We start from the raw sequence: 25,382 nt of genomic DNA on the forward strand, positions 1-25,382 counted from the left end.
TAAAAAGCCTTCTACAGTTTTAGGAGCAAATTTAGATTTTCTACCTCTTTTAACAAGAATAAAGCATTTGCTACCAAAAACTCTAAAATATGAAATGTTGGGCTTTTTACCGGTTAGGAGTTCATATGATGTCTTCTTGAGGATTCGGTGAAGATATAACCGGTTGATGGCGTAGCAGGCGGTGTTGACCGCTTCGGCCCAAAACCGGTCCGGTGTCTTGTACTCATCAAGCATGGTTCTTGCCATGTCCAATAGAGTTCGATTCTTCCTCTCCACTACACCATTTTGTTGAGGTGTGTAGGGAGAAGAGAATTCATGCTTGATGCCCTCTTCCTCAAGAAAGCCTTCAATTTGAGAGTTCTTGAACTCCGTCCCATTGTCGCTTCTTATTTTCTTGATCCTTAAGCCGAACTCATTTTGAGCCCGTCTCAAGAATCCTTTTAAAGTCTCTTGGGTTTGAGATTTTTCCTGTAAAAAGAATACCCAAGTGAAGCGAGAATAATCATCCACTATTACAAGACAATACTTACTCCCGCCGATGCTTATGTAAGCAACCGGGCCGAATAGATCCATGTGGAGTAGCTCAAGCGGTCTGTCGGTCGTCATGATGTTCTTGTGTGGATGATGGGTTCCAACTTGCTTTCCTGCCTGGCATGCGCTACAAACCCTGTCTTTCTCAAAATGAACATTTGTTAATCCTAAAATGTGTTCTCCCTTTAGAAGCTTGTGAAGATTCTTCATCCCAACATGGGCTAGTCGGCGGTGCCAGAGCCAACCCATGTTAGTCTTAGCAATTAAGCAAGTGTCGAGTTCAGCTCTATCAAAATCTACCAAGTATAGCTGACCCTCTAACACTCCCTTAAATGCTATTGAATCATCACTTCTTCTAAAGACAGTGACACCTACATCAGTGAATAGACAGTTGTAGCCCATTTGACATAATTGAGAAACGGAAAGCAAATTGTAATCTAAAGAATCTACAAGAAAAACATTGGAAATAGAATGGTCAGAAGATATAGCAATTTTACCAAGACCTTTGACCAAACCTTGATTTCCATCTCCGAATGTGATAGCTCGTTGGGGATCTTGGTTTTTCTCGTAGGAGGAGAACGTCCTTTTCTCCCCAGTCATGTGGTTTGTGCACCCGCTGTCGAGTATCCAACTTGAGCCCCCGGATGCATAAACCTACAAAACAAATTTAGTTCTTGACTTTAGGTACCCAAACTGTTTTGGGTCCTTTGGCATTAGATACAAGAACTTTGGGTACCCAAACACAAGTCTTGGAGCCCTTGTGTTTGCTCCCAACAATCTTGGCAACGACCTTGCCGGATTTGTTAGTCAAAACATATGATGCATCAAAAGTCTTAAATGAAATGCTATGTTCATTTGATGCATTAGAAATTTTCTTCTTAGGCAACTTGGCATGGGTTGGTTGCCTAGAACTAGATGTCTCACCCTTATACATAAAAGCATGATTAGGGCCAGAGTGAGACTTCCTAGAATGAATTTTTCTAATTTTGCTCTCAGGATAGCCGGCAGGGTACAAAATGTAACCCTCGTTATCCTGAGGCATGGGAGCCTTGCCCTTAACAAAGTTAGATAAGTTCTTTGGAGGGGCATTAAGTTTGACATTGTCTCCCCTTTGGAAGCCAATGCCATCCTTGATGCCAGGGCGTCTCCCATTATAGAGCATACTTCTAGTAAATTTAAATTTTTCATTTTCTAAGTTATGCTCGGCAATTTTAGCATCTAGTTTTGCTATATGATCATTTTGTTGTTTAATTAAAGCCATATGATCAAGAATAGCATTAACATCAACATCTCTACATCTAGTACAAATAGATACATGCTCAACAATAGATGTAGAGGGTTTGCAAGATTTTAATTCTACAACCTTAGCTTGTAATATGTCATTTTTAGTTCTAAGGTCGGAAATAGTAGCATTGCAAACATCAAGATCTTTAGCCTTAACAAGCAATTTCTCATTTTCAATTTTAAGACTAGCTAGGGAAGCATTCAACTCATCAATCCTAGCAAGTAAATCAACATTATCATCTCTAGGAATTGAAGTTGAAACATTGCAAACATGTGAATCAACCTTAGCATTTAAGATAGCATTTTCATTTCTAAGGTTGTCAATCATCTCACGACAAGTGCTTAGCTCACTAGATAATTTTTCACATTTCTCAATTTCAAGAGCATAAGCCTTTTTAACCTTAACATGTTTTTTGTTTTCTTTAATTAGACAATCCTCTTGGGAATCCAAAAGGTCATCCTTTTCATGAATAGCACTAACCAATTCATTCAGTTTTTCCTTTTGAGCTATGTTAAGGTTGGCAAAAAGGGAACGCAAATTATCTTCCTCATCACTAGCATTGTCATCACTAGAGGATTCATATTTAGTGGAGGATTTAGATTTAACCTTCTTTTTGCCGTCCTTTGCCATGAGGCACTTGTGGCCGACGTTGGGGAAGAGGAGTCCCTTGGTGACGGCGATGTTGGCGGCGTCCTCGTCGTCGGAGGAGTCGCTTGAGCTCTCGTCGGAATCCCATTCCCGACAAACATGGGCATCGCCGCCCTTCTTCTTGTAGTACCTCTTCTTCTCCTTTCTTCTCCCCTTCTTGTCGTTGCCTCGGTCACTGTCACTAGATATAGGACATTTAGCAATAAAATGACCGGGCTTACCACATTTGTAGCAAACCTTCTTGGAGCGGGACTTGTAGTCTTTCCCCCTCCTTTGTTTGAGGATTTGGCGGAAGCTCTTGATGACGAGCGCCATCTCCTCATTGTCAAGCTTGGAGGCGTCGATTGGTTGTCGACTTGGTGTAGATTCCTCCTTCTCCTCCGTTGCTTTGAATGCAACGGGTTGAGCTTCGGATGTGGTGGCATCATCAAGCTCGTTGATCTTCCTCGAGCCTTCGATCATGCATTCAAAGCTCACAAAATTCCCGATAACTTCCTCGGGGGTCATTTTGGTATATCTAGGATTACCACGGATTAATTGAACTTGAGTAGGGTTAAGGAAAATAAGTGATCTTAGAATAACCTTAACCACCTCGTGGTCATCCCACTTTACGCTCCCGAGGTTGCGCGCTTGGTTCACCAAGGTCTTGAGCCGATTGTACATGTGTTGTGGCTCCTCCCCTTTGCGAAGTCGGAACCGACCGAGCTCCCCCTCAATCGTTTCCCGCTTGGTGATCTTGGTGAGCTCATCACCTTCATGCGCGGTCTTGAGTAAATCCCAAATCTCCTTGGCGCTTTTCAACCCTTGTACCTTGTTATACTCCTCTCTACTTAGAGAGGCGAGGAGTATTGTTGTTGCTTGAGAGTTGAAGTGCTCGATTTGGGCCACCTCATCCTCATCATAGTCCTCATCCCCTACGGATGGTACCTGCGCACCAAACTCAACAACATCCCATATGCTTTTGTGGAGCGAGGTTAGATGAAATCGCATTAAATCGCTCCACCTAGCGTAATCTTCACCATCAAAAGTTGGTGGTTTGCCTAATGGGACGGAAAGTAAAGGTGTATGTTTGGAAATGCGACGGTAGCGTAGGGGGATCTTACTATACTTCTTGCGCTCTTGGCGCTTAGAAGTGACGGAGGGCGCATCGGAGTCAGAGGTCGATGTTGATGAAGTGTCGGTCTCGTAGTAGACCACCTTCCTCATCCTTTTGTGCTTGTCTCCTCTCCGATGCGGCTTGTGAGAAGAAGATTTTTCCTTCTTCTCTTTGTGGTGAGAAGAGGAAGACTTTTTCTCCTTCCGTTTGGAGGAGTCCTTCTTCTTCTCCTTCCTCTTGGTGCGGGACTCTTCCGATGAAGTGCTCCCGTGGCTTGTAGTGGGCTTTTCGCCGGTCTCCATCTCCTTCTTGGCGTGATCTCCCGACATCACTTCGAGCGGTTAGGCTCTAATGAAGCACCGGGCTCTGATACCAATTGATAGTCGCCTAGAGGGGGGGTGAATAGGGCGAAACTGAAATTTACAAATATAAACACAACTACAAGCCGGGTTAGCGTTAGAAATATAAACGAGTCCAAGAGAGAGGGCGCAAAACAAATCCCAAGCGAATAAGCAAGTGAGACACGGAGATTTGTTTTACCGAGGTTCGGTTCTTGCAAACCTACTCCCCGTTGAGGAGGCCACAAAGGCCTGGTCTCTTTCAACCCTTCCCTCTCTCAAACGGTCCCTCGGACCGAGTGAGCTTCTCTTCTCAAATCAAAGCCGGGAACAAAACTTCCCCGCAAGGGCCACCACACAATTGGTGCCTCTTGCCTTGATTACAATGGAGTTGTGATCTCAAGAACAAGTGAGAAAGAAAAGAAGCAATCCAAGCGCAAGAGCTCAAATGAACACGGCAAATCACTCTCACTAGTCACTAGGGTTTTGTGTGGAATTGGAGAGGATTTGATCTCTTTGAATGTGTCTAGAAGTGAATGCTAGAGCTCTTGTAGTAGTTGAGAAGTGGAAAACTTGGATGCAATGAATGGTGGGGTGGTTGGGGTATTTATAGCCCCAACCACCAAACTTGACCGTTGGCTGGAGGCTGTCTGCTCGATGGCGCACCGGACAGTCCGGTGCACACCGGACAGTCCGGTGCCCCTGCCACGTCATCACTGCCGTTGGATTCTGACCGTTGGAGCTTCTGACTTGTGGGCCCTCCTGGATGTCCGGTGCACACCGGACATGTACTGTTTGATGTCCGGTGCACCGGTATGGGCATGTCTGACGTCTGCGCGCGCTGCGCGCGCACTAAATGCACCGCAGGGAGCCGTTGGCGCCGAAAAGAGCCGTTGCTCCGCTGGTTCACCGGACAGTCCGGTGCACACCGGACAGTCCGGTGAATTTTAGCGGAGCGGGTGCCACGCGAACCCGAGGCTGGCGAGTTCCGGAGACCGCGCTTCCTTGGAGCACCGGACATGTCCGGTGCACACCGGACAGTCCGGTGAATTATAGCGCGCCGGCTTCCGAGAAATCCCGAGGGTGAAGAGTTTGAGTCTGAGTCCCCTGGTGCACCGGACAGGTACTGTTCACTGTCCGGTGGCGCACCGGACAGTCCGGTGCGCCAGACCAGGGGTGCCTTCGGTTGCCCCTTTGCTCCTTTATTGAATCCAAAACTTGGTCTTTTTATTGGCTGAGTGTGAACCTTGTACACCTGTATAATCTATACACTTGGGCAAACTAGTTAGTCCAAAGATTTGTGTTGGGCAATTCAACCACCAAAATTATTTAGGAACTAGGTGTAAGCCTAATTCCCTTTCAAGAAGCATCTTTCTTAATTATTTCTGGTATTTCAACTAAAGATGCTGCTGGGTGCTACCAATGTTTTCTAGCTTAGTAGTTAGCTCATTGTTGTGTATGCTAAGAATTTCCATTTTCTCTAGCAAATTTTCAATAGCTTCTTGGGAGCTAGCTAACTTAGCCTTAAGTTTTTCATTCTTTTTAATAAGGCTATCATTGGTAGCAGTGGATGGAGCACTAGATTCTAATAGCTCAATTTTAGTTGATAGCTCACTATTTAAGTTTGCAAAAGTTTCAAATTTTTCTAGCAAACCTTTGTAATCATTTTGAGAGCTAACCAACTTATTTTTCAAAGTTTTAAGTTGAGCTTTTTGCTTAGTGCAAACATCCTGGAAAAATTCTACGGCTTCCGCAAGCTCATCTAGAGAGGGCTTTCCCTCACCTTCATCATCACTACTACTTTCATCACTAGAGGATGGAATGCTTTTGTTACCTCTTGCCATAAGGCATTTGTGTGATGATCGTGATGATCGTGACGAGGACCGGTGGCTGCGCGTCCTTGGAGGTTCATCTTCACTTGAAGAATCATCCCAAGTTCTAACACTTGTTAGTGCCTTGCCTTTGCTCCTCTCCTTTTTGGGCTTGGCCATATTTGGACAGTTGTCCCTGAAGTGGCCCTTCTCCCCACATGCGAAGCATCCTCTCTTCCTTTGCTTTTTCCTGTCAATGTTAAAGAGAAGATCCTCGACCTGCAGGGGCACACCCATTAGATTAATCTTGCGGATCATCCTCATTACCTTTCCGACGCGTCGGATTGTTTCTTCGTCCTCGGAGGATGATGTGCATGGTTGATTATCTTCATCATCATCAATTTCTTCTTCCTCCTCTTCTTCACTTGAGGAACTTGGAGTGGGAGCCTTCTTTTTGCCCTTCCTTTCATCACATGCAAAAGCATATGGCCTTGAGGAAGTTGGCTCCTCTCCCCGACACATTTTTCGCGACATCTCAAAAGCCGCGATTTTTCCAATTACAATGGTTGGGGTCATGTTACCCAAGTCCTCCATGTTGTGAAGGATAGTGATGATGCTCCCATATCTTCGTTGTGGTAGTAGGGAGATAATCTTCCTCACAATGTCCGCATCACCTAGCTTATTAATGCCAATAGAATTCAGCTCGTTGATAATTAGATTTAAACGAGAATACATGTCTCTAACAAGCTCATCATCTTTCATAGCAAAAGAATTATACTCATTTAAGACTAGGCAATGTTTTTGCTCACGGACATTGGATGTGCCGTCATGGAGCTCATGCAATTTTAGCCAAATCTCATTAGCAGTTTTCAAGGTAAATACTTGATTAAAAATATCCATGCTAAGAGATTCATACAAGCAATTTTTGGCTCTAGCATTTAAGTGAATTTCTTTTTCCTCACTCGTGGTTGGTTTCTCAGGATTCTTGAGGGGTTTCATCCCGTCACGAGTGACTCTCCAAACACCTAGATCAACGGCCTCTAGGTAGCAAGTCATTCTAGCACTATAATATGGGAAGTTAGTGCCGTCGAAGTGTGGTGGCCTATGAGTATCCATCCCTTCCTCTAAAAAGCGTCGGCTCTTTTAGCGGTGAAGCTAAAACGTTTCAAATGAGCCAAACCAGGCTCTGATACCCCTTGTAGGAAACGGGTGACGCCTAAGAGGGGGGGGGGGTGAATTAGGACTTCTAAAACTTTCGCTAAACTAAGCCACAATTAAATCCCTAGAGCAAAACCTATGCAAATAGTCAAACTAGAATGTGCAAACTAGGTTTTGTCTAAGTGTTGCTACCTCTACCGCAAAGGCTAAGTTTCAATCTACACTAGATATGTATGAATACAAGATTGAAACTTAAATGCTTAATATAAATGCGAAAACTTAAAGAGCAAAGTAGAGAAGCAAACTCTCGTGGATGACGCCGGTATTTTTACCGAGGTATCCGGAACCGTGCAATGTCCCGACTAATCCTCGTTGGTGCCCCTACGCAAAGGGAAGCCCACGCGAGGGCCAAGCACCTCGGTTGAGTAACTCCGTAGAGAGCCACGGGCCTTCTCCACACGCAAGTGGTGCTCCGCTTCCGGATCCTCTCGGACGCTCCCCGCCGTCTCCACTATCGAGCTTCCGGCCGAAACGCCGCGGGCCTCGTTCCCTCCGGTACACGGTGGCGGCCGTGACACAAACGCGGTTGTCACGGTCTCGCAAGACTCTCGCCCCACTCGGTACAATTACAACGACTCACGCAAGAGCCGAGGGGTTGTGTGGTTTTACAAAACTCACTCAACTAACTAGGATTCACCTAGAGCAAGCGCTAAAGCGGTCTAACTAACCTAAGCACTTCGCAAAGCACCTACGCTAATCACCGAGTGATTCTATTAAGCACTTGGGTGTTTGAGCACTTGGAAATATGCACTATGTGTATTGGTATGTTGCTTGGGCTCTCACACTAGAGAATGGCCGGTTGGGGTGGTATTTATAGCCTCCACACCCCAAACTAGCCGTTGGACAGAAAGCAGCAGCTTTCTGTCGTCGGGTGCACCGGACAGTCCGGTGCACCACCGGACACTGAACAGTAGATGTCCGGTGCACGCCACGTCAGCCGACCGTTGGCGCCTGTAGCAGTCGACCGTTGGATCCGACCGTTGCTGTATGCCCGTTGGCACACCGGACAGTCCGGTGCACACCGGACAGTCCGGTGCTACAGCCAGAGAGCGCCTGTCTGCGGCCTCTCTGCGCAGACTGTCCGGTGCCTCACCGGACAGTCCGGTGCACACCGGACACCAATGTCCGGTGCGCCACCAGGCGCTGGCTGACAGCCCTTATCTTGGATTTCTTCGCTGATTTCTTCGGGCTTCTTTGTTCTTGAGTATTGGACTCTTATGCATCTTTTTATGTCTTCTTTTGAGGTGTTGCATCCTCATTGCCTTGGTCCAATTCTCTTCGCATCCTGTGAACTATAATTATAAACACTAGCAACCATATTAGTCCACAAGTTGTGTTAATCATCTGAAAGGATCACGATGCCCAAGAGGGGGGGTGAATTGGGCTTTTCTAAAAATCAACACTAATTAAAACCTAAGCAAGAGCTAAACAAGAGCCCAACTTCACCCCAACAACTAGCACTAAGAAAATAATACTAGAAATGTAACAAGGCTAAAACAATGCTTCAAATACTTGCTAAACAAATACACAAAGTAAATAGCTTGAATTAAGTGCGGAATGTAAAGCAAAGTTTAGAAGACTCCTCCAATTTTTCCCGAGGTATCGAAGAGTCGGCACTCTCCACTAGTCCTCGTTGGAGCACCCGCGCAAGGGTATCGCTCCCCCTTGGTCCTCGCAAGAACCAAGTGCTCACTACGAGATGATCCTTTGCCACTCCGGCGCGGTGGATCCCTCGAGACCGCTTACAAACTTGAGTCGGGTCACCAACAAGATCTTCACGGTGATCACCGAGCTCCCAACGCCACCAAGCCGTCTAGGTGATGCCGATCACCAAGAGTAACAAGCCATAGACTTTCGCTTGACCAAGAGAAGCCTAATGCAAGTGGTGTGTGCTCTAGGTGGCTCTCACTAGCGCTAATGAGGAACAAACGCGGATTATGATTCTCTAATCTCCTCACTAGGCTTTTGGTGCTTGCAATGCTCTACCAAAGTGCTGGAATAAATGTGGAGTGCAAGTCATTGAATATGGTGGGTGGAAGGGGTATAAATAGCCCTCACCCACCAACTAGCCGTTACAGGAAACTTGCTGCGCGATGGCGCACCGGACAGTCCGGTGCGCCACCGGTGCGCCAACGGTGCGCCACCGGTGCGCCAACGGTCACTTCCAACGGCTAGTTCTGACACAGAGCCGTTGGACTCATGGCGCACCGGACAGTGAACAGTCCACTGTCCGGTGCACACCGGACAGTCCGGTGCGATGTCCGGTGTGCCACTAAAATTCATCTCCGAAGGCAGCGCTCTCGGGTTTCTGCGACTGGGAAGGCTCTGCTGTGAACCAGCCTGGTCCCACCTGGCAGAGGGTGCACCGGACAGTCCGGTGCACACCGGACAGTCCGGTGCCCCAAAGCCAGAAACCCTAAGTCTTGTTTTTCAGCTGATTTTCAAATCAGTTTTCGCTCTAACTTGTGTGTGAGTTCTAGAGTGACACCTAGCACTGTGTATGAGTGTGATTGTGCACCAACACTACACTAGATCTCTCTTGGTCAAACTACTCATCGACAACCCCTCTTTATAGTACGGCTAAAAGAGAATAAAAAGCCTAATTAAAATGCGAGTGTCCACATCTCCTTGACACTCGGACTCCGTAGGCCTTCACCTTTTGTTTCGTCGTTTTAGCCGTCGCTTCGAGTTCTTATCTCCGGGATTGTTTTCTCCGTTGTAGTACTTCTACCTGTCATGCGACCTAACTTACCATTTGTCTCTGCAAAACACACGTTAGTCACATATAATAATACGTTGTCATTAATCACTAAAACCAACCAGGGGCCTAGATGCTTTCAATCTCCCCCTTTTTGGTGATTGATGACAACCCTACAAGTTTTGTGAGAGTAGTTTGTTTTGAAGATTCTGTCAATTGAAAGAATGGTTAGTTATACTCAGTAATTTTTGACAGAAAGAATGTGTACCATAATAATAAGAGTGAGCGCATACACATCATAAGATTCTTGTTCATATAAAAGAAAAAGTAAATTAATGAAACAAGAGCTAGAAGACTGGTGATTTGAAATAAGGTGAAAACGTAATACACACAGTCAACCAAAAGCAACGAGAGTATATGACGAGTTTGTGAGCCAAAAACATAAAGCTAGTACAGAGAGTAGCAGGCACAAATATTACATCAAAAGAACACTGACTCTCTCTCTAACTCCCCCTAGCTCTCACAACTCATATCTCTCCCCCTTTGGCGTCAAACACCAAAAGGGACCTGAACCTAAACACCTGATGCAGGAGGAGGCGGCGGGGGCGCATCCGGTCGAGGTCGAGGTAGCAGAGCAAACGCCGACGGAGGGTCAGAGTCAGTCTCGGATCCAGGATCTGCGGTAGAGGCTGGAGCTGGTACTGACTCGGACGCAGGCAGCGCTGCAGGAGCTACCGGAGCAGAAGCAGTCACAGATACTGCCACAGCAGTAGAGGTAATAGCAGATGCTGGTGGCACTGGCGGCTGCGGGCAGACAGAGCTGAGAACTGGTGAAGTGAACGCCAAGGTGACCGGCCGGAGCGGAGAGGTAACAGCAGGGGGTGCAGACAAGATCGAAGGCACTACTGGAGCGTGAAGCGAAGAAGGCGGAGCAGACTGAACTGGAGACGCTGAGATACCAGAATGCTGAAGCATGAGGGCCATGAATGCCCTATTCTCTGCCCTATCCTGAATAAGCTGCTGCTGAAGAGCATCCTGCCTGTCCTGCATGCTCTGAAACATCGAGAGCATACGGTCAGATAAACGGGCCTGCTCGGCTGCCAGGAGAGCCTGCTGCTGGGTGAGAGTCTGCTGCTGCTGGGTGAGAGTCTGCTGCTGCTGGGTGAGAGTCTGAAGAATCGAAGCAAGAGCAGGGTCCAAAGCTGAAGGAGCAGGGGCAGCACGGGAACTCCCAGCCTCATGATCATGTGAGCGTGGAGGCATAGGAGGCGGAGGCGGAAGAGGAACCCCAAAATCATCATCATCATCATCATCATCTGCTGCACCCTGGGTGTCAAACTGGCGAAGTGCTGCATCCTCAGCCTGAGTGTCAAACACAGGAGCATAAGCTGGCACTGGAATCTCTGGAGCAGGACGGTAAGATCCAAACACAAGGCGAGAGGCCTCAAGGGTGCTCTGAAAGCGAGGTGGCTGGATCAGCTGCGCAAATATGTGGCATAAGTAGTGAGCATAGGGTAGCTGCCGCCGAGCACGAATCCCATCCAGAACAGTGTCCTCAATCTCACAGATCAGAAAGTCAACAACATCAAACTCAGAGTGGGATACCAGGGCACCAAGGAGCCAAAGCTGGATATGAGTGGTGGCCTCCCTGTATCCCATCCTAGGCAGGAGTGTCCGTCTGACGAGCTCATATAAGCACTTCGCTGCAGTAGTGAAGTCTGCTGGAGAACGTCGCGACCCATCTGTGAAAGGCGGGCGGAACAGAGCCGCGACGTGAGCTGTCCCTGGAGCTACACCACCGTGAGGGCGACGTGGAGGATCTGAAGTGCCATAGCAGAGACTGTGCAGGCGAGTCGTCGAATCAGGGAATCCAAAAAGCTGTCTGATCTGACTGGCAGTGATCGTGACATCCTCGCGCTCAAAGCGGAACCTCATCCACTGATGGTCCGGGTCAATCCAAACAGAGGCATAGAAGACGCGGACCCACTCCTCAACGTATCTGCCGCTGATAGTCAGAAAGGACAGAAGACCTGGCAAATAGGTGAGATGTGCCTCAGACTCAGCACCGGCTGCAAGCAAGAAAGCTGGAAGATCCAAAAGGCGGTGCACTCGTAGCGCAATCTGAGCTGACATCTGAGCCCTGAAGAAAGACTCCTGAATCCGAGTGCTGAAAAGAACTCCTGCTGCTGGGTCTCTCTGAGCTGGCAGCCAAGACTCCACGGGTACGTACCTGAACCGACGTACCCGGGCTGCAGTGGCACGCTGAAGATCAAATAGACGAGGATCCGAACCCAGTGGACGGACCTCAGTCTCATCGCGCTCCCGGAAGCGAGGTGGAGGGACAGGTGGAGCTGAAGCGGGAGCGGGGGCAGGGGAAGCAGTGGAAGCTGGCGTGGTGCTGGTAGTGGGTATGGCGGTGGAGGTGGATGGAGCAATAGGAGTGACTGGAGCAGGCAGAGTGGGTGGCGGAGTGGAAGCGGAGGTGTGAGTGGAGGAGCGAGACCGGGAGGCGAGACGACGAGCACGGAAAGCAATCTGATCTGATGGAATATCCGGCTGATCTCCAAGTGCTGCCTGTGCAGCGGCTGCGGCAGCTGCTGCTGCTGCGCGAGCCTCTCTGTCTGAACGCCGCTTCTTGCGGCCTTCCTGCTGCTCCAGATACACAGTCTTGCCCTTCACCTGCCTGAAGGGGCGACGAGGGTCCTCATCGTCGCCACCCCCTGATGCCGACGCATTCTTCGTGCGCGGCATCCTGAACTAAAGTCTGCAAACGAGATAGAGAGACTAAGCACAGAGCAAAAGTGACTGATATATTTAGCAAAGAGTGAGATGTCTACCTGGAAAGGTCACACGAGAGGTGACGATCCAGGCAGGACGAGAGACGGCACACGGTCACACAAGGTCACTGAAATGACAGAAGAGGTGAGCACGTATTAGTCACATAGTCATAAGCATATGAAATGTGAATAAATACATACACAAAGAGATATGGCACGAGATGGGACGATCGATAAGTCAAAAGCCGTGAAAACGACGTTTGACGGACAAATAGAGACATAGAATGATTGGAATTCAAATTGAGGCACAAAACGATATGGGATTGAGTCGATACTTCACGAATAGGTTTATATAGGTCAATATGAGTGAAGTGTGTGCTTGGTTTGAATTTAGGCGAAGAAATAGGGTTTTGGGCACTCGGCTCGGAAACGATCGTGCAAAACGAGAATTTTGGTTAATTTTAAGCCTGGGATCTCGGATTGGCGTGAAATTTGGCAAGTAGGTTACTGGAAGTGTGGTGAAGGTGCCTGAAAAATTTGGGTTCAAGTTGAGCAAGTTTGGCTGGTTTGGGCATTTCACCGAGCACTTGGTGTGCGGGGATCTAGGGTTTTAGGAATATGGCCATTTGAGGTGGGAATGCCCTCCCGAAGGAGCTAAAGGTTTGCAGGGATACACAATGGAGGTACATGAACACATTTCAACAATTGGATTCACAGGAATTTGAAGATTTGCAAAAAGGTGGGAGAAAGGGTGGAGAGGGGGCAGACTTGTCACAGAGGACTGAGGGGAAGAAGAACAGGAGATGGGAGAGAGACTTGCTCACCGAGGGAGGGATGGAGAGAGGCGAGGTCGCCGGCGATGATGGCCGGAGATGGTGGCCGCCGGAGAGGTCGCCGGGAGGAGGAAAACGCCAGACACAGAGGCTGGGCGGCTGGGAGAAAAGAACAACCAGAGGGCCTCTAGCTCGGCTCGGGCTGGAGGCTGTTTTTTAAAACGCGAGATGGGCACACCGGACAGTCTACAGTGGCTGTCCGGTGCACACCGGACAGCGCACAGTAGATGTCCGGTGAACCACCGGACAGCGCACAGAAAAAAAGGAACTTCGCGCGCGGCTGCCGGTGCACCGGACATTGCACAGTGCAGTGTCCGGTGCACACCGGACTGTCCGGTGAGCCCAGACAGAGGGGAGTTTGGAAAATTTTGAATTTTTCTATCTAACTCCTAACCAAACCAAATCCCAACTTATAATCACACAAAAGAACACTTGTTGGGACAGGTATTGGCACCCTCATATACTTTTCAAAATATTTTGCCATAGGCTAGATAATTTTTTAGAGAAAATAGGCAAATGGTGAAATTTGCATTTTGGTTTGCACTAGGGGTTTTTCATGAGTGATTTGAGTTTTGAATACTCCCCCTAAGTGCAGTACCTCATGCATATTTCAAGAATCAATAATTGCTTGAAAGTAAGAATTTAAGTGCTAAAAGCTTAAAACTAAGACTTGTCAAGTTTGACCCGAGTTAAGCTTTTTCACTCGCTTTATTGGCGGTTATCTCAACTAGGTTAGACAAGCCCTAGATGCAATACAAGGAATTTAAATATGCAATGCAAGTGACAACACCATTTGACATTTCACATAAAATTTCTGAGATCAAGGATATTTAGTTCATTCCTCAACATGCAAAAGCGGGTCTTATCAAGTGGCTTAGTGAAAATATCCGCTAATTGATCTTCCGACCTCACTCCTTCTAAAATAATATCTCCTTTAGCAACATGATCTCTAAGGAAGTGATGACGGATATCAATGTGCTTGGTGCGAGAGTGTTGTACAGGATTATTAGCAATTTTAACAGCACTCTCATTATCACACAACAAAGGTACTTTTTCTAGAACTACACCATAGTCTAGAAGAGTTTGTTTCATATATAAAATCTGTGTGCAACAAGCACCTGCGGCAATGTATTCCGCTTCGGCAGTTGACAAGGCAACACTATTTTGCTTTTTGGATGTCCATGAAACTAGTGATCTACCAAGCAAATGGCATCCCCCAGAAGTACTTTTCCTATCAATTTTGCAACCGGCATAATCCGAATCGGAATAGCCAATTAAATCAAAAGTAGCTCCTTTGGGATACCACAGACCAACGCTTGTGGTGTGCTTGAGATACCTAAGAATTCTCTTAACAGCGCGAAGATGAGCTTTCTTAGGATTAGATTGAAATCTAGCACACATGCAGACACTAAACATGATATCGGGCCTAGATGCGGTAAGGTATAATAAACTACCAATCATAGAACGGTAGAGAGTTTGATTAACCGGGTTACCTCCCTCATCTAAGTCGAGATGTCCATTTGTAGGCATGGGGGTCTTGATTGGTTTGCACTTCTCCATGTTGAATCTTTTCAACAAGTCTTTGGTATACTTCTCTTGAGAGAGAAAGTTACCATCTTTCATTTGCTTGACTTGAAAGCCGAGGAAGTATGTTAGCTCACCAATCATTGACATCTCGAACTCCTTCGACATCAACTCACCAAATTCCTTGCAATGACAGTCATTTGTCGAGCCAAAGATTATATCATCAACATATACTTGACAAATGAAAATATCACCGTTATGTTTCTTGGTGAAGAGAGTTGTGTCGACGGTCCCGATTTTGAAGCCCTTTTCGATGAGGAAGTCGCGAAGACGCTCATACCAAGCCCTTGGAGCTTGCTTTAGTCCATATAGCGCCTTGGACAACCTGTAAGCATGGTTAGGATATCTAGGGTCTTCAAATCCAGGCGGTTGCTCAACATATACAAGTTCATTTATGAAGCCATTTAAAAATGCACTTTTTACATCCATTTGATAAAGTTTTATATCATAACATGATGCATATGCAAGTAGGATACGGATGGCTTCCAGTCGAGCAACCGGTGCAAAGGTCTCTCCAAAGTCTAAGCCTTCAACTTGAGAGAATCCTTTTGCAACAAGTCTTGCCTTGTTTCTTACAATCACACCTTGATCATCCTGTTTGTTTCTGAACACCCACTTTGTTCCAATGATTCTTGCATCTTGTGGGGGCTTCTCCAGGGTCCAAACTTCGTTACGGGTGAAGTTGTTAAGTTCTTCATGCATGGCATTCACCCAGTCCGGATCCTGTAGCGCCTCATCTATACAAGTAGGCTCAACACAAGAAACAAAAGAGTGATGTTCAATAAAATTAGCATGTCTATGTGATCGAGTAATAACCCCTTGTGAAGGACTCCCGATGATTTGGTTTTGAGGATGAGCTTGAAGTAGTGATGAGTTTCTCCTGTTAACCACTTGGGAAGAAGATCCTGGAGCATCAACATCTTCGGCTTGTACCCTTGCTTGTTCATGAGAGACAAATGTATCTTCATTTGCATGCCTCTCATCTTTTTCATCATCTTGTGGTACATTTGATGAAGAAGGCCTGTCAATGATTCGCACCTCTTCTTCATCTTCTTTTGGTTTGATAGCTCCAATAGGCATGTTCTTCATTGCTTCCCTAAGTGGCTCATCACCTACATCATCAAGATTTTCAAGTGCTCCTTGGGAGCCATTAGTCTCATCAAATTCCACATCATATGTTTCTTCTACCACGCCAGTGGCATGGTTGAATACTCGATATGCTTTGGACTTTAATGAATAACCCAAAAGAAAACCAATATCACAACGTCTTTGAAACTTCCCTAAATGATGGCGTTTTTTGTAGATGTAGCATTTGCACCCAAACACCCGGAAGAAAGAGACGTCTGGCTTTTTCCCATTTAGCAGTTCATAAGGAGTCTTCGCAAGTAGCCGGTGAGGAAATAGCCTGTTTGATGCATAGCAAGCAGTGTTGACAGCTTCGGCCCAAAACCTCTCCGGTGTGTTATACTCATCAATCATTGTTCTTGCAAGAGTGATCAAGGTCCTATTTTTCCTTTCAACAACTCCATTTTGTTGAGGTGTATATGTGGCAGATACTTCATGCTTGATCCCAATTTCATCACAGTACTCATGAATGTTGGTGTTGTCAAATTCTTTGCCATTGTCACTTCTAATCTTCTTAATCTTGCAATCAAATTCATTTTGAGCTTTCTTGGCAAACTTCTTGAATATAGATGCAACTTCAGATTTGTCATGGAGAAAGAACACCCAAGTGTATCTTGAGAAGTCATCAACAATCACTAGACAGTAGAGGTTGCCACCGGCACTGACATAATTTGTAGGTCCAAATAAATCCATATGAAGTAGTTCCAGTGGCCTTGATGTTGACATGAAAGCTTTAGTGGGATGTGTATTAGCAACCTGCTTTCCAGCTTGACATGCACTGCATGGCTTGTCCTTTTCAAATACCACATCCTTTAATCCTCTAACCATATCTTTCTTTAATACCTTCTTGAGTGTGCTCATCCCAACATGTGCAAGCCTCCTATGCCAAAGCCATCCAAGAGAAGCTTTGGTGAAGAGGCAAGTTCTTAAGTCTGCATCTTCTGAAGTGAAATCCACTAAGTAGAGGTTGTTGTATCTAAAACCCTTGAATACCATTGATTCATCATCCATTTTTGTTACAATAACCTCTGATGGAGTGAATAAGCATTGAAGTCCAAGATCACAGAGTTGTCCCACTGATAATAAATTGAAGCTCAAAGGTGCAACTAAGAGAACATTTGATATTGATAAGTCATTTGAGATTGCCACCTTGCCAAGTCCTTGTACTTTTCCTTTTGAGTTGTCTCCAAATGTGATTTTATCTTGACCATCAACATTCTCATCTAATGAGGTGAACATTCGTGGGTTGCCTGTCATATGTTGTGTGCATCCACTGTCAATAACCCAATGGCTCCCACCGGTCTTGTAGTTCACCTACATTCACAGACAATTCAAGCTTGAGTTTTGAGAGCCCTATATTGCATAGGACCAGTGACTCTCTCAATTAAGGACTTTGCCACCCAGATTTGTCTAGGTCTACTCTTATTTGGTGGACCTAGGAATGTAACTTTAATCTTTCCATTTGCAACCTTTCTTAGAACATAGTGAGCATTGAAAGCAAATGGTCTTGAGTGCTTAGGCAAGGGAGTTGGTGGTTTAGCTTTGCAGTTGTGGGCAAAATGACCTTCATTTCCACACTCAAAGCATTTGATAGGCTTGTGAGTCTGCTTTGGCTTGTATTGAGTGATAGATTTCTTTTGCACAAAAGCATTGTATCCAATACCACTCTTGTTATTTTTCATAACAGTGTTCATAAGCAGCTCATTTTGGAGGTATTGACCCTTGTTGAACTTTTGCACACTTGTTGCAAGATGTTCATTTTCACTTTTTAGTTTCTTGACCTCATTCTTAAGCCTTTGATTATCCACTGCCAACTCATTGTTGAAATCATTGTTCTCAATAGCAACTTTTCCTCTAGTAGTTGCATCAGTCAAATAATTCTTCAATTTTTGGTTGTCTAAAGTCAGGACTTCAACTTTTTCAGTCAATTCAGCATGTAGACTAGTTTGCTCTTCTTGAATCAAATCATCACATGAGGTTGCTACATCAAGCTTAACAACAGGGTTAATAGCCTCATGTGTTTTGCAAGATAAAAGTTCATTTTCAACAAGAAGATTGTCATGATCAAATTTAATTTGAGTATAGTCTTCCTTGATCTTAACTAGTCTATTTTGCAACTCCCTATTAGCTTCATTTAATTTGTCATATTTTTCCTTAGCATCTTTTAGGGAGATTGTGAGCTCATTTACAGTTGATGACATAGTTTTATTTTCTTCTTTTATTTCATCACTAGCCTTTATAACTATGTCATACTTGGCATTTAAAGATTCATTTTCATTTTTCAACCTATCACATTTAGCTTTTGACTTTCTAATGATTTGAGTATATTCTTTAAGTAAGTCAGCTAACTCATCATATGAAGGTGAAGCAAATTCTTCATCACTATCACTATCACTATCATCATCAATATCATTTTGTACCTTTCGTTCACCCTTAGCCATAAGGCACAGGTGAGAAGTGGATGATGGCGATGGTGGTGGTGAAGAGAAGTCCCCGGCGATGGCCGCAACTTTTTCATCATCCTCTTCTTCACTTGAAGAAGATCCACTTGATGATTCGACGTCGGTGAGCCAGTCACCAACAATATAGGCCTTTCCATTCTTCTTCTTGTGGAACCTCTTTTGCTTCCCATCCTTCCTCTTGAAGAATTTCTTTTCCTTCTTTTCATCATCACTGTCATCTTCTTTCTTGCCCTTGAACTTGTTCTTCTTGGGCTTGTTGCATTGATGAGCAAGATGACCAAGCTCACCACAGTTGTAGCAGTCCATCTCAGAGATGGGCTTTCTTTTGTTGGAAAAGAACTTCTTCTTCCTTGAATCAAATTTGATGCCTTCTCTATTTAGCTTCTTCAACATCTTGGTGGTCTTCCTTACCATCAAGGCAATGTTTGCATCAAGGTCATCATCACTTGAGGATTCTTCCTCAACTTGTATTTTTGCTTTTCCTTTTCTTTCATGATTTGCTTTGAGGGCCAAATCCTTTCTTTTGGAAGATGATTCTTCTTTGTCGTTGATGTGCATGTACATTTCATGGGCATTGATCTTTCCCAAAATTTGTGTGGGTGTGGTAACCGAAAGATCCATTTGATGTAGCACAGTGACAATGTGTCCATATTTGTCTATTGGGAGGACACTGAGAATCTTCCTCACAACATCCGGTTGTGAGATTTGAGTAAGCCCCAATCCATTGACTTCCTCTACAAGAATATTAAGTCGTGAGTACATAGCGTTTGCATTTTCATTAGCAAGCATTTCAAAAGAATTTAACTTTCGCATAGCTATGTGATATCTTTCCTCACGTTCACTTCTAGTTCCTTCGTGTAGAGCACAAATGTCCATCCACAAATCATGAGCATTTTTATGATTCCGAACTCTATTGAACACATCTTTGCAAAGGCCTCTAAAAAGGGTGTTTTTGGCCTTCGCATTCCATTTCTCATAATTGAACTCATCACCTACAAGATTTGTGGGATCTCTAGGTTGGGGAAACCCTTGTGTGGCGGCTTTATAGACACCAATGTCTATAGCCTCTAAGTATGCTTCCATACGAATTTTCCAATAAGGAAAATCGTCACCATCAAAAACGGGAGGAGGTCCATCCCCACCGGACATCGTAACTCTAGCGGTTAAGCTAATCTATGAGCAACAAGGCTCTGATACCAATTGAAAGGATCACGATGCCCAAGAGGGGGGGGGTGAATTGGGCTTTTCTAAAAATCAACACTAATTAAAACCTAAGCAAGAGCTAAACAAGAGCCCAACTTCACCCCAACAACTAGCACTAAGAAAATAATACTAGAAATGTAACAAGGCTAAAACAATGCTTCAAATACTTGCTAAACAAATACACAAAGTAAATAGCTTGAATTAAGTGCGGAATGTAAAGCAAAGTTTAGAAGACTCCTCCAATTTTTCCCGAGGTATCGAAGAGTCGGCACTCTCCACTAGTCCTCGTTGGAGCACCCGCGCAAGGGTATCGCTCCCCCTTGGTCCTCGCAAGAACCAAGTGCTCACTACGAGATGATCCTTTGCCACTCCGGCGCGGTGGATCCCTCGAGACCGCTTACAAACTTGAGTCGGGTCACCAACAAGATCTTCACGGTGATCACCGAGCTCCCAACGCCACCAAGCCGTCTAGGTGATGCCGATCACCAAGAGTAACAAGCCATAGACTTTCGCTTGACCAAGAGAAGCCTAATGCAAGTGGTGTGTGCTCTAGGTGGCTCTCACTAGCGCTAATGAGGAACAAACGCGGATTATGATTCTCTAATCTCCTCACTAGGCTTTTGGTGCTTGCAATGCTCTACCAAAGTGCTGGAATAAATGTGGAGTGCAAGTCATTGAATATGGTGGGTGGAAGGGGTATAAATAGCCCTCACCCACCAACTAGCCGTTACAGGAAACTTGCTGCGCGATGGCGCACCGGACAGTCCGGTGCGCCACCGGTGCGCCAACGGTGCGCCACCGGTGCGCCAACGGTCACTTCCAACGGCTAGTTCTGACACAGAGCCGTTGGACTCATGGCGCACCGGACAGTGAACAGTCCACTGTCCGGTGCACACCGGACAGTCCGGTGCGATGTCCGGTGTGCCACTAAAATTCATCTCCGAAGGCAGCGCTCTCGGGTTTCTGCGACTGGGAAGGCTCTGCTGTGAACCAGCCTGGTCCCACCTGGCAGAGGGTGCACCGGACAGTCCGGTGCACACCGGACAGTCCGGTGCCCCAAAGCCAGAAACCCTAAGTCTTGTTTTTCAGCTGATTTTCAAATCAGTTTTCGCTCTAACTTGTGTGTGAGTTCTAGAGTGACACCTAGCACTGTGTATGAGTGTGATTGTGCACCAACACTACACTAGATCTCTCTTGGTCAAACTACTCATCGACAACCCCTCTTTATAGTACGGCTAAAAGAGAATAAAAAACCTAATTAAAATGCGAGTGTCCACATCTCCTTGACACTCGGACTCCGTAGGCCTTCACCTTTTGTTTCGTCGTTTTAGCCGTCGCTTCGAGTTCTTATCTCCGGGATTGTTTTCTCCGTTGTAGTACTTCTACCTGTCATGCGACCTAACTTACCATTTGTCTCTGCAAAACACACGTTAGTCACATATAATAATACGTTGTCATTAATCACTAAAACCAACCAGGGGCCTAGATGCTTTCATCATCAAACACCAAAACTCAATTAGCCAAATGACCCGGGGTCCATTTTCCTTACACCTACTATAAGCACTTATGTGTGAGTAATATAAGTCTCATCCACCTCTTTTGAAAGTAGGGCCTTTTTGAGCCTGAACCAGAATTAAAGACTTGTGTAAACTTACATCACCATCTAGATCTGGGGCACACAACATTATTTCACTAGTTGGTTCGATCCACGGATCCAAACACCGATAATTCTGTAATATGAGAATGGATGCTACAAATTGGAATATGTTTCATGTATTCTACATCCTGCAGCTGAAGACCAGCGTCAGAGTTTAGCATAAGCTGACATTGTTGGTGGTAAACAAAAAGAAACAGGAAATCAAAGTTCTAGTTGCTGCCCTTGTTACTAATACAGAAATGCAGAAATACATTATCATTGCTTGCTAGGTAAAATATTGTAATACAACGGAGGCTTCTATTTTGAATGATACATCAAGCCTCTTTAGTACAACTATGAAGGGGACATGGAAAACCATTTATGACCAAGAGCAACTATCTGAGGCCTTGCACTAAGTAATTTTCTCCTAATAATGATATTACTTGTTCTGCAGAAGTGCAGAGAATGTACACCACAGCCCAACTCGTAGGATCAGAACAAAAAATGAGAAACTGTAAGCTGATCTTGTGGCGCTCATTCTCTACAGAAGAAATTGCTTCCCCGTGTATGTCTTGCCATACTCCCAATCCTTAGGGACGACGTTGAAACTGGTCAGCGCCTTGCCATCGCTCGAGCTGAGCTCAAACGATAGAGGTTGTCCCCTCATGTCACAGTTGATGTGCCACACCTGGCCCCAGTTGCGGCCCATCGGGAGCCATCCCAACTCTGTTCCTTTGATCTTCACAGATCTAACATCACCCGCGCCACCAACGTTGCTGATTAGGACTGTAAAGAAGAAGTGCCGACCGTTGACAGAGAACCTGACACCACCTTCACGGAGGCACTTAACACTGCAAACAAGCAAGGAAACATGTTAAATGTAATGTCAGTCTGACATAGGTTACTATTGCTTTCTTTTTAAAATGATATTATACAGCTTTGGTTAGCTGTATGCCTGTATCATATATTAGCATATGTTGCAGGGTTAAAGAACAGTTGGCTATGAGGTGTCGTACTGCCGTTTAGTTCACGACATGTAACGTAAATGGTAATGATAACGATTCACACTCGAATACCGGCGCTAAATTTTTTGAATAAGGCGGTATCCATTTGTAGTTTAGTATCTATTACGGTTGAACTTAAACAAACATGATTTAACGCTATCGGTTACCCATTACGTTACCAATATGTGAACCAAACAGCACAGACTAGTATGTAACAAGTTTGGGAATAAAAGTCTGAAACAGCGTAAAGACACAACAGTGAATGATTTCAGCCAAATATCCTCAGGCCTATTGTCCTCTGAAATATAGATCAACCAGGAAATAAATTTGATAGCAACACATTTTATCAACCAGCCATATAGGAAATCACAGCAACATGTACCTTTCATTGCAGAGTGTCAACTTAGACTCACATAATGATGTTTGAACATTAGTAGAATATTTGTGAAGGTATTGGACACCACATATAAGTAAATTCATAAAATTACCTTTTCAATGGCACTGAAAATGTCAGATTAGAACTTGACTAATCTATGAATGCATGTGCCAAATATATTTGTAATCTGTTTGGCTCTGGCACTGAAAATGTCAGATTAGTCAGCACCTGAAGTTGTCTAACACGAATAGCCATTTTCAGATAGATGATAGTGTTTGTAGGACTGAATTACTGAAAAGGATGTACCAAGTACCAATCACCATAAAATGTTACCACAAGCACAGAAATCAAGGTTATGAACATCTACTCGTAGCATATAACAGTATAATCCACATGGTGGCTTTGGAATTACTTAGCACTGGAGGGACATCTCATGTAGCCATGTTCCCCTGGAAGTAACTGAACTGTGCGTTGTTAAATGCTTGTGCAAAGGTTCAGATGTTGACACATTCCTTTTTGGCTACCATGATAGTTATGCCACTCCTCAGAGGCAACCAAATGGAAAATAATATTTCTCAGATAATGCTGCCCAGAAGGCCAGAATTACCAGAATTCTGAAGTTTTGACATAGATTTGGCGAAATCCAGAGATTAGCTCAGCTATGAACATTTTTTTAGTTTTTGAATTTGGTGTGTGTTGGTGCAACTCATCCTACTGATTCTATGTTCTAATGACCATTCGACAGGTCAAGAAACATAGCACGAAAGAACGACGAAGGATTTGAGATGGCAACCACCAGTGACATATAAGTCAGCTCTTTTTTAACAGTGCCAGAAATTTTACAGCCCCGAATCAGAAGCAAGAAACATAGCACGAAAGAACGACGAAGGATTTGAGATGGCAACCACCAGTGACATATAAGTCAGCTCTTTTTTAACAGTGCCAGAAATTTTACAGCCCCGAATCAGAAGTAGAGCAACCAAATAGATCTCTAATACTCATGCACACTGCCATGCATTTTTATGAGGGACCATGTAGTTTTGTTGATAGCCAAAATCCAAAGGATTGTGACAACTGACGAAACTATCTGGTTCTAGTTGAAACACTCACACAAGTTGACAACACACAGAGGGTCCACTTCCACCTCCACCTCTTCTACACTTCCCTCACCAACGGACACTTACATTTCAGCTTTTATTGGGTTCCACATTACGCTAACCAACACCAATTCTAGGTGAGCAAGCGCTTTCACAGTTTCACACAAAGTGGATTAGGAAAGGGAAAAAAAACCTCAGATCTAGCAGCAAAAGAAGCAGACAGCAGTGGTACGTACCGGCGGTACTGGATTGGCATGATGCCGGCCTTCCAGAGCGCAATCTTCTCAAACGACTGGATGGGGAGGAGGAAATGATGGTTGGGCGGGTTGCAGTGGCCGCCGGCGTCGGCGGGAAGGCCGTAGTTCGGGGCGCAGAAGTTGGTGGCCGTGACGACTATGGAGGTGCCGGGGAGGCAGTACTTGAGATCCTCGACGCACTTGACCTCGTAGCAGCCGCCGCACGCCGCGCCGCGCTCGAACAGCGCCGTGCTCAGCCCCACCGTCGCCATCCCGTACCCGTGCTTTCCCAGATCCCCGAACCCGCACGCCCCACCTGCACGCCGCACACACAGCAAAGAATCAGGAACACGGCTTCTACAGGTAGCACCGTGCGGCCAGAGTCAATCAGGAACTGTACGGACGCACGATTCCGGTAGCCAAACGTGCGGTTCGAGGGATATTTCGTTCCCTTAAAAAGAGAAATCCTTATGCGTGCTTGTAGCATTGGTACGACGAGTTAAAGATGCCCAAGGACGGCTGGCAGAATTGCGGTTGATGGGATGAACAATAAGGAATGCAGGCATGTCTGGAAGCGCACCGATGGCGTCTTCGGGGTCGGCGGCGTAGTAGGATGCCTTGGCGGGGCGCCACTCGGAAAGCGCGGAGGAGCCGTAGGAGGACGGGTGCTGGTGTCCGGCGGCGAGGAGCGGGAGGAGGAGGAGGAGGAAGAGCAGGAGCCGCGGAGCCATGGCTCCCGACTGCTCGCTGCCGGTGCCGGTATTGTCCGTATGCCTCGGCGAAGCTCAGGACTGGGGGGAGGAAGGGGAGAGTGTGGGACTGATGAAGCGGAACTCTGCAACTGCGAGTGTGATGCTTTCAGCTTGGGTACCTTTGCAGGTTTCTGGGGCCTTCCTGCTTTTATATCTTGTTTTTATAGAGTATTTTAGTGGGCAGTGTTTTCTTTTGAAGTGCTTAGCCTTTGCAAGCTGTGGATAATAATAATAATAGACTGAATAGCGCAAAGGAGCTAACGAGAAAGGAATCAAAAGGCCGGATGGGACGAGGGAAGGATGCAATGCAGCAATGGTGTCTAACAACATATCATCTAAAATAGAAGATTTATATTGCGGATACATTATTTGAACTTTGAAATATAAGATGAGATAGATTATCTATCAGAGAAGGGCTAACTAGTAAACCTAGATTTGTACTATTCTTTTGAACATCCAGTATTTTCGTTGCGGCTTTAAACCAACTGTTCTAACTGCTACACCTGTAATATATAGAGACAAAACAATATAAAGCATGTCGTACTTGAGCATACAATGCAAAGGTAAGCTAAATGTCACCTTGGATTGAACATAATACAATTTTAGAAACTTATTATAGCTTTACATTGTGCACTACAGATTGTCGGGTTGATTTGCTCTTAGGTGTTATTT

The 25,382-nt window shown here is 45.5% G+C and overlaps 1 protein-coding gene across 1 annotated transcript; it reads right to left on the reverse strand.

Annotated features, from left to right (window-relative positions):
• Positions 1-21,375: 21,375 nt before the first annotated feature.
• On the reverse strand, positions 21,376-24,780 carry LOC100193290 (alpha-expansin 13). Its single transcript, NM_001138432.1, has 3 exons — positions 24,539-24,780; positions 23,959-24,274; positions 21,376-22,096 (listed from the first exon to the last, which is right to left on the reverse strand). Exons 1-3 carry the CDS (start codon positions 24,687-24,689, stop codon positions 21,787-21,789), a joined length of 777 nt encoding a protein of 258 aa, NP_001131904.1. The 5' UTR covers positions 24,690-24,780; the 3' UTR covers positions 21,376-21,786.
• Between the last annotated feature and the right edge of the window lie 602 nt (positions 24,781-25,382).

The sequence above is a fragment of the Zea mays genome, chromosome 2 (assembly GCF_902167145.1).
Source record: "Zea mays cultivar B73 chromosome 2, Zm-B73-REFERENCE-NAM-5.0, whole genome shotgun sequence".
Lineage (NCBI taxonomy): Eukaryota > Viridiplantae > Streptophyta > Magnoliopsida > Poales > Poaceae > Zea > Zea mays.

Coding starts and splice junctions, on each gene's coding strand:
- LOC100193290 (NM_001138432.1), bottom strand. CDS start 24,689: ATGGCTCCGCGGCTCCTGCTCTTCCTCCTCCTCCTCCTCCCGCTCCTC. Junction 24,275..24,538: donor CGACCCCGAAGACGCCATCG/GTGCGCTTCCAG, acceptor TGCGGCGTGCAG/GTGGGGCGTGCGGGTTCGGG. Junction 22,097..23,958: donor ATGCCAATCCAGTACCGCCG/GTACGTACCACT, acceptor GCTTGTTTGCAG/TGTTAAGTGCCTCCGTGAAG.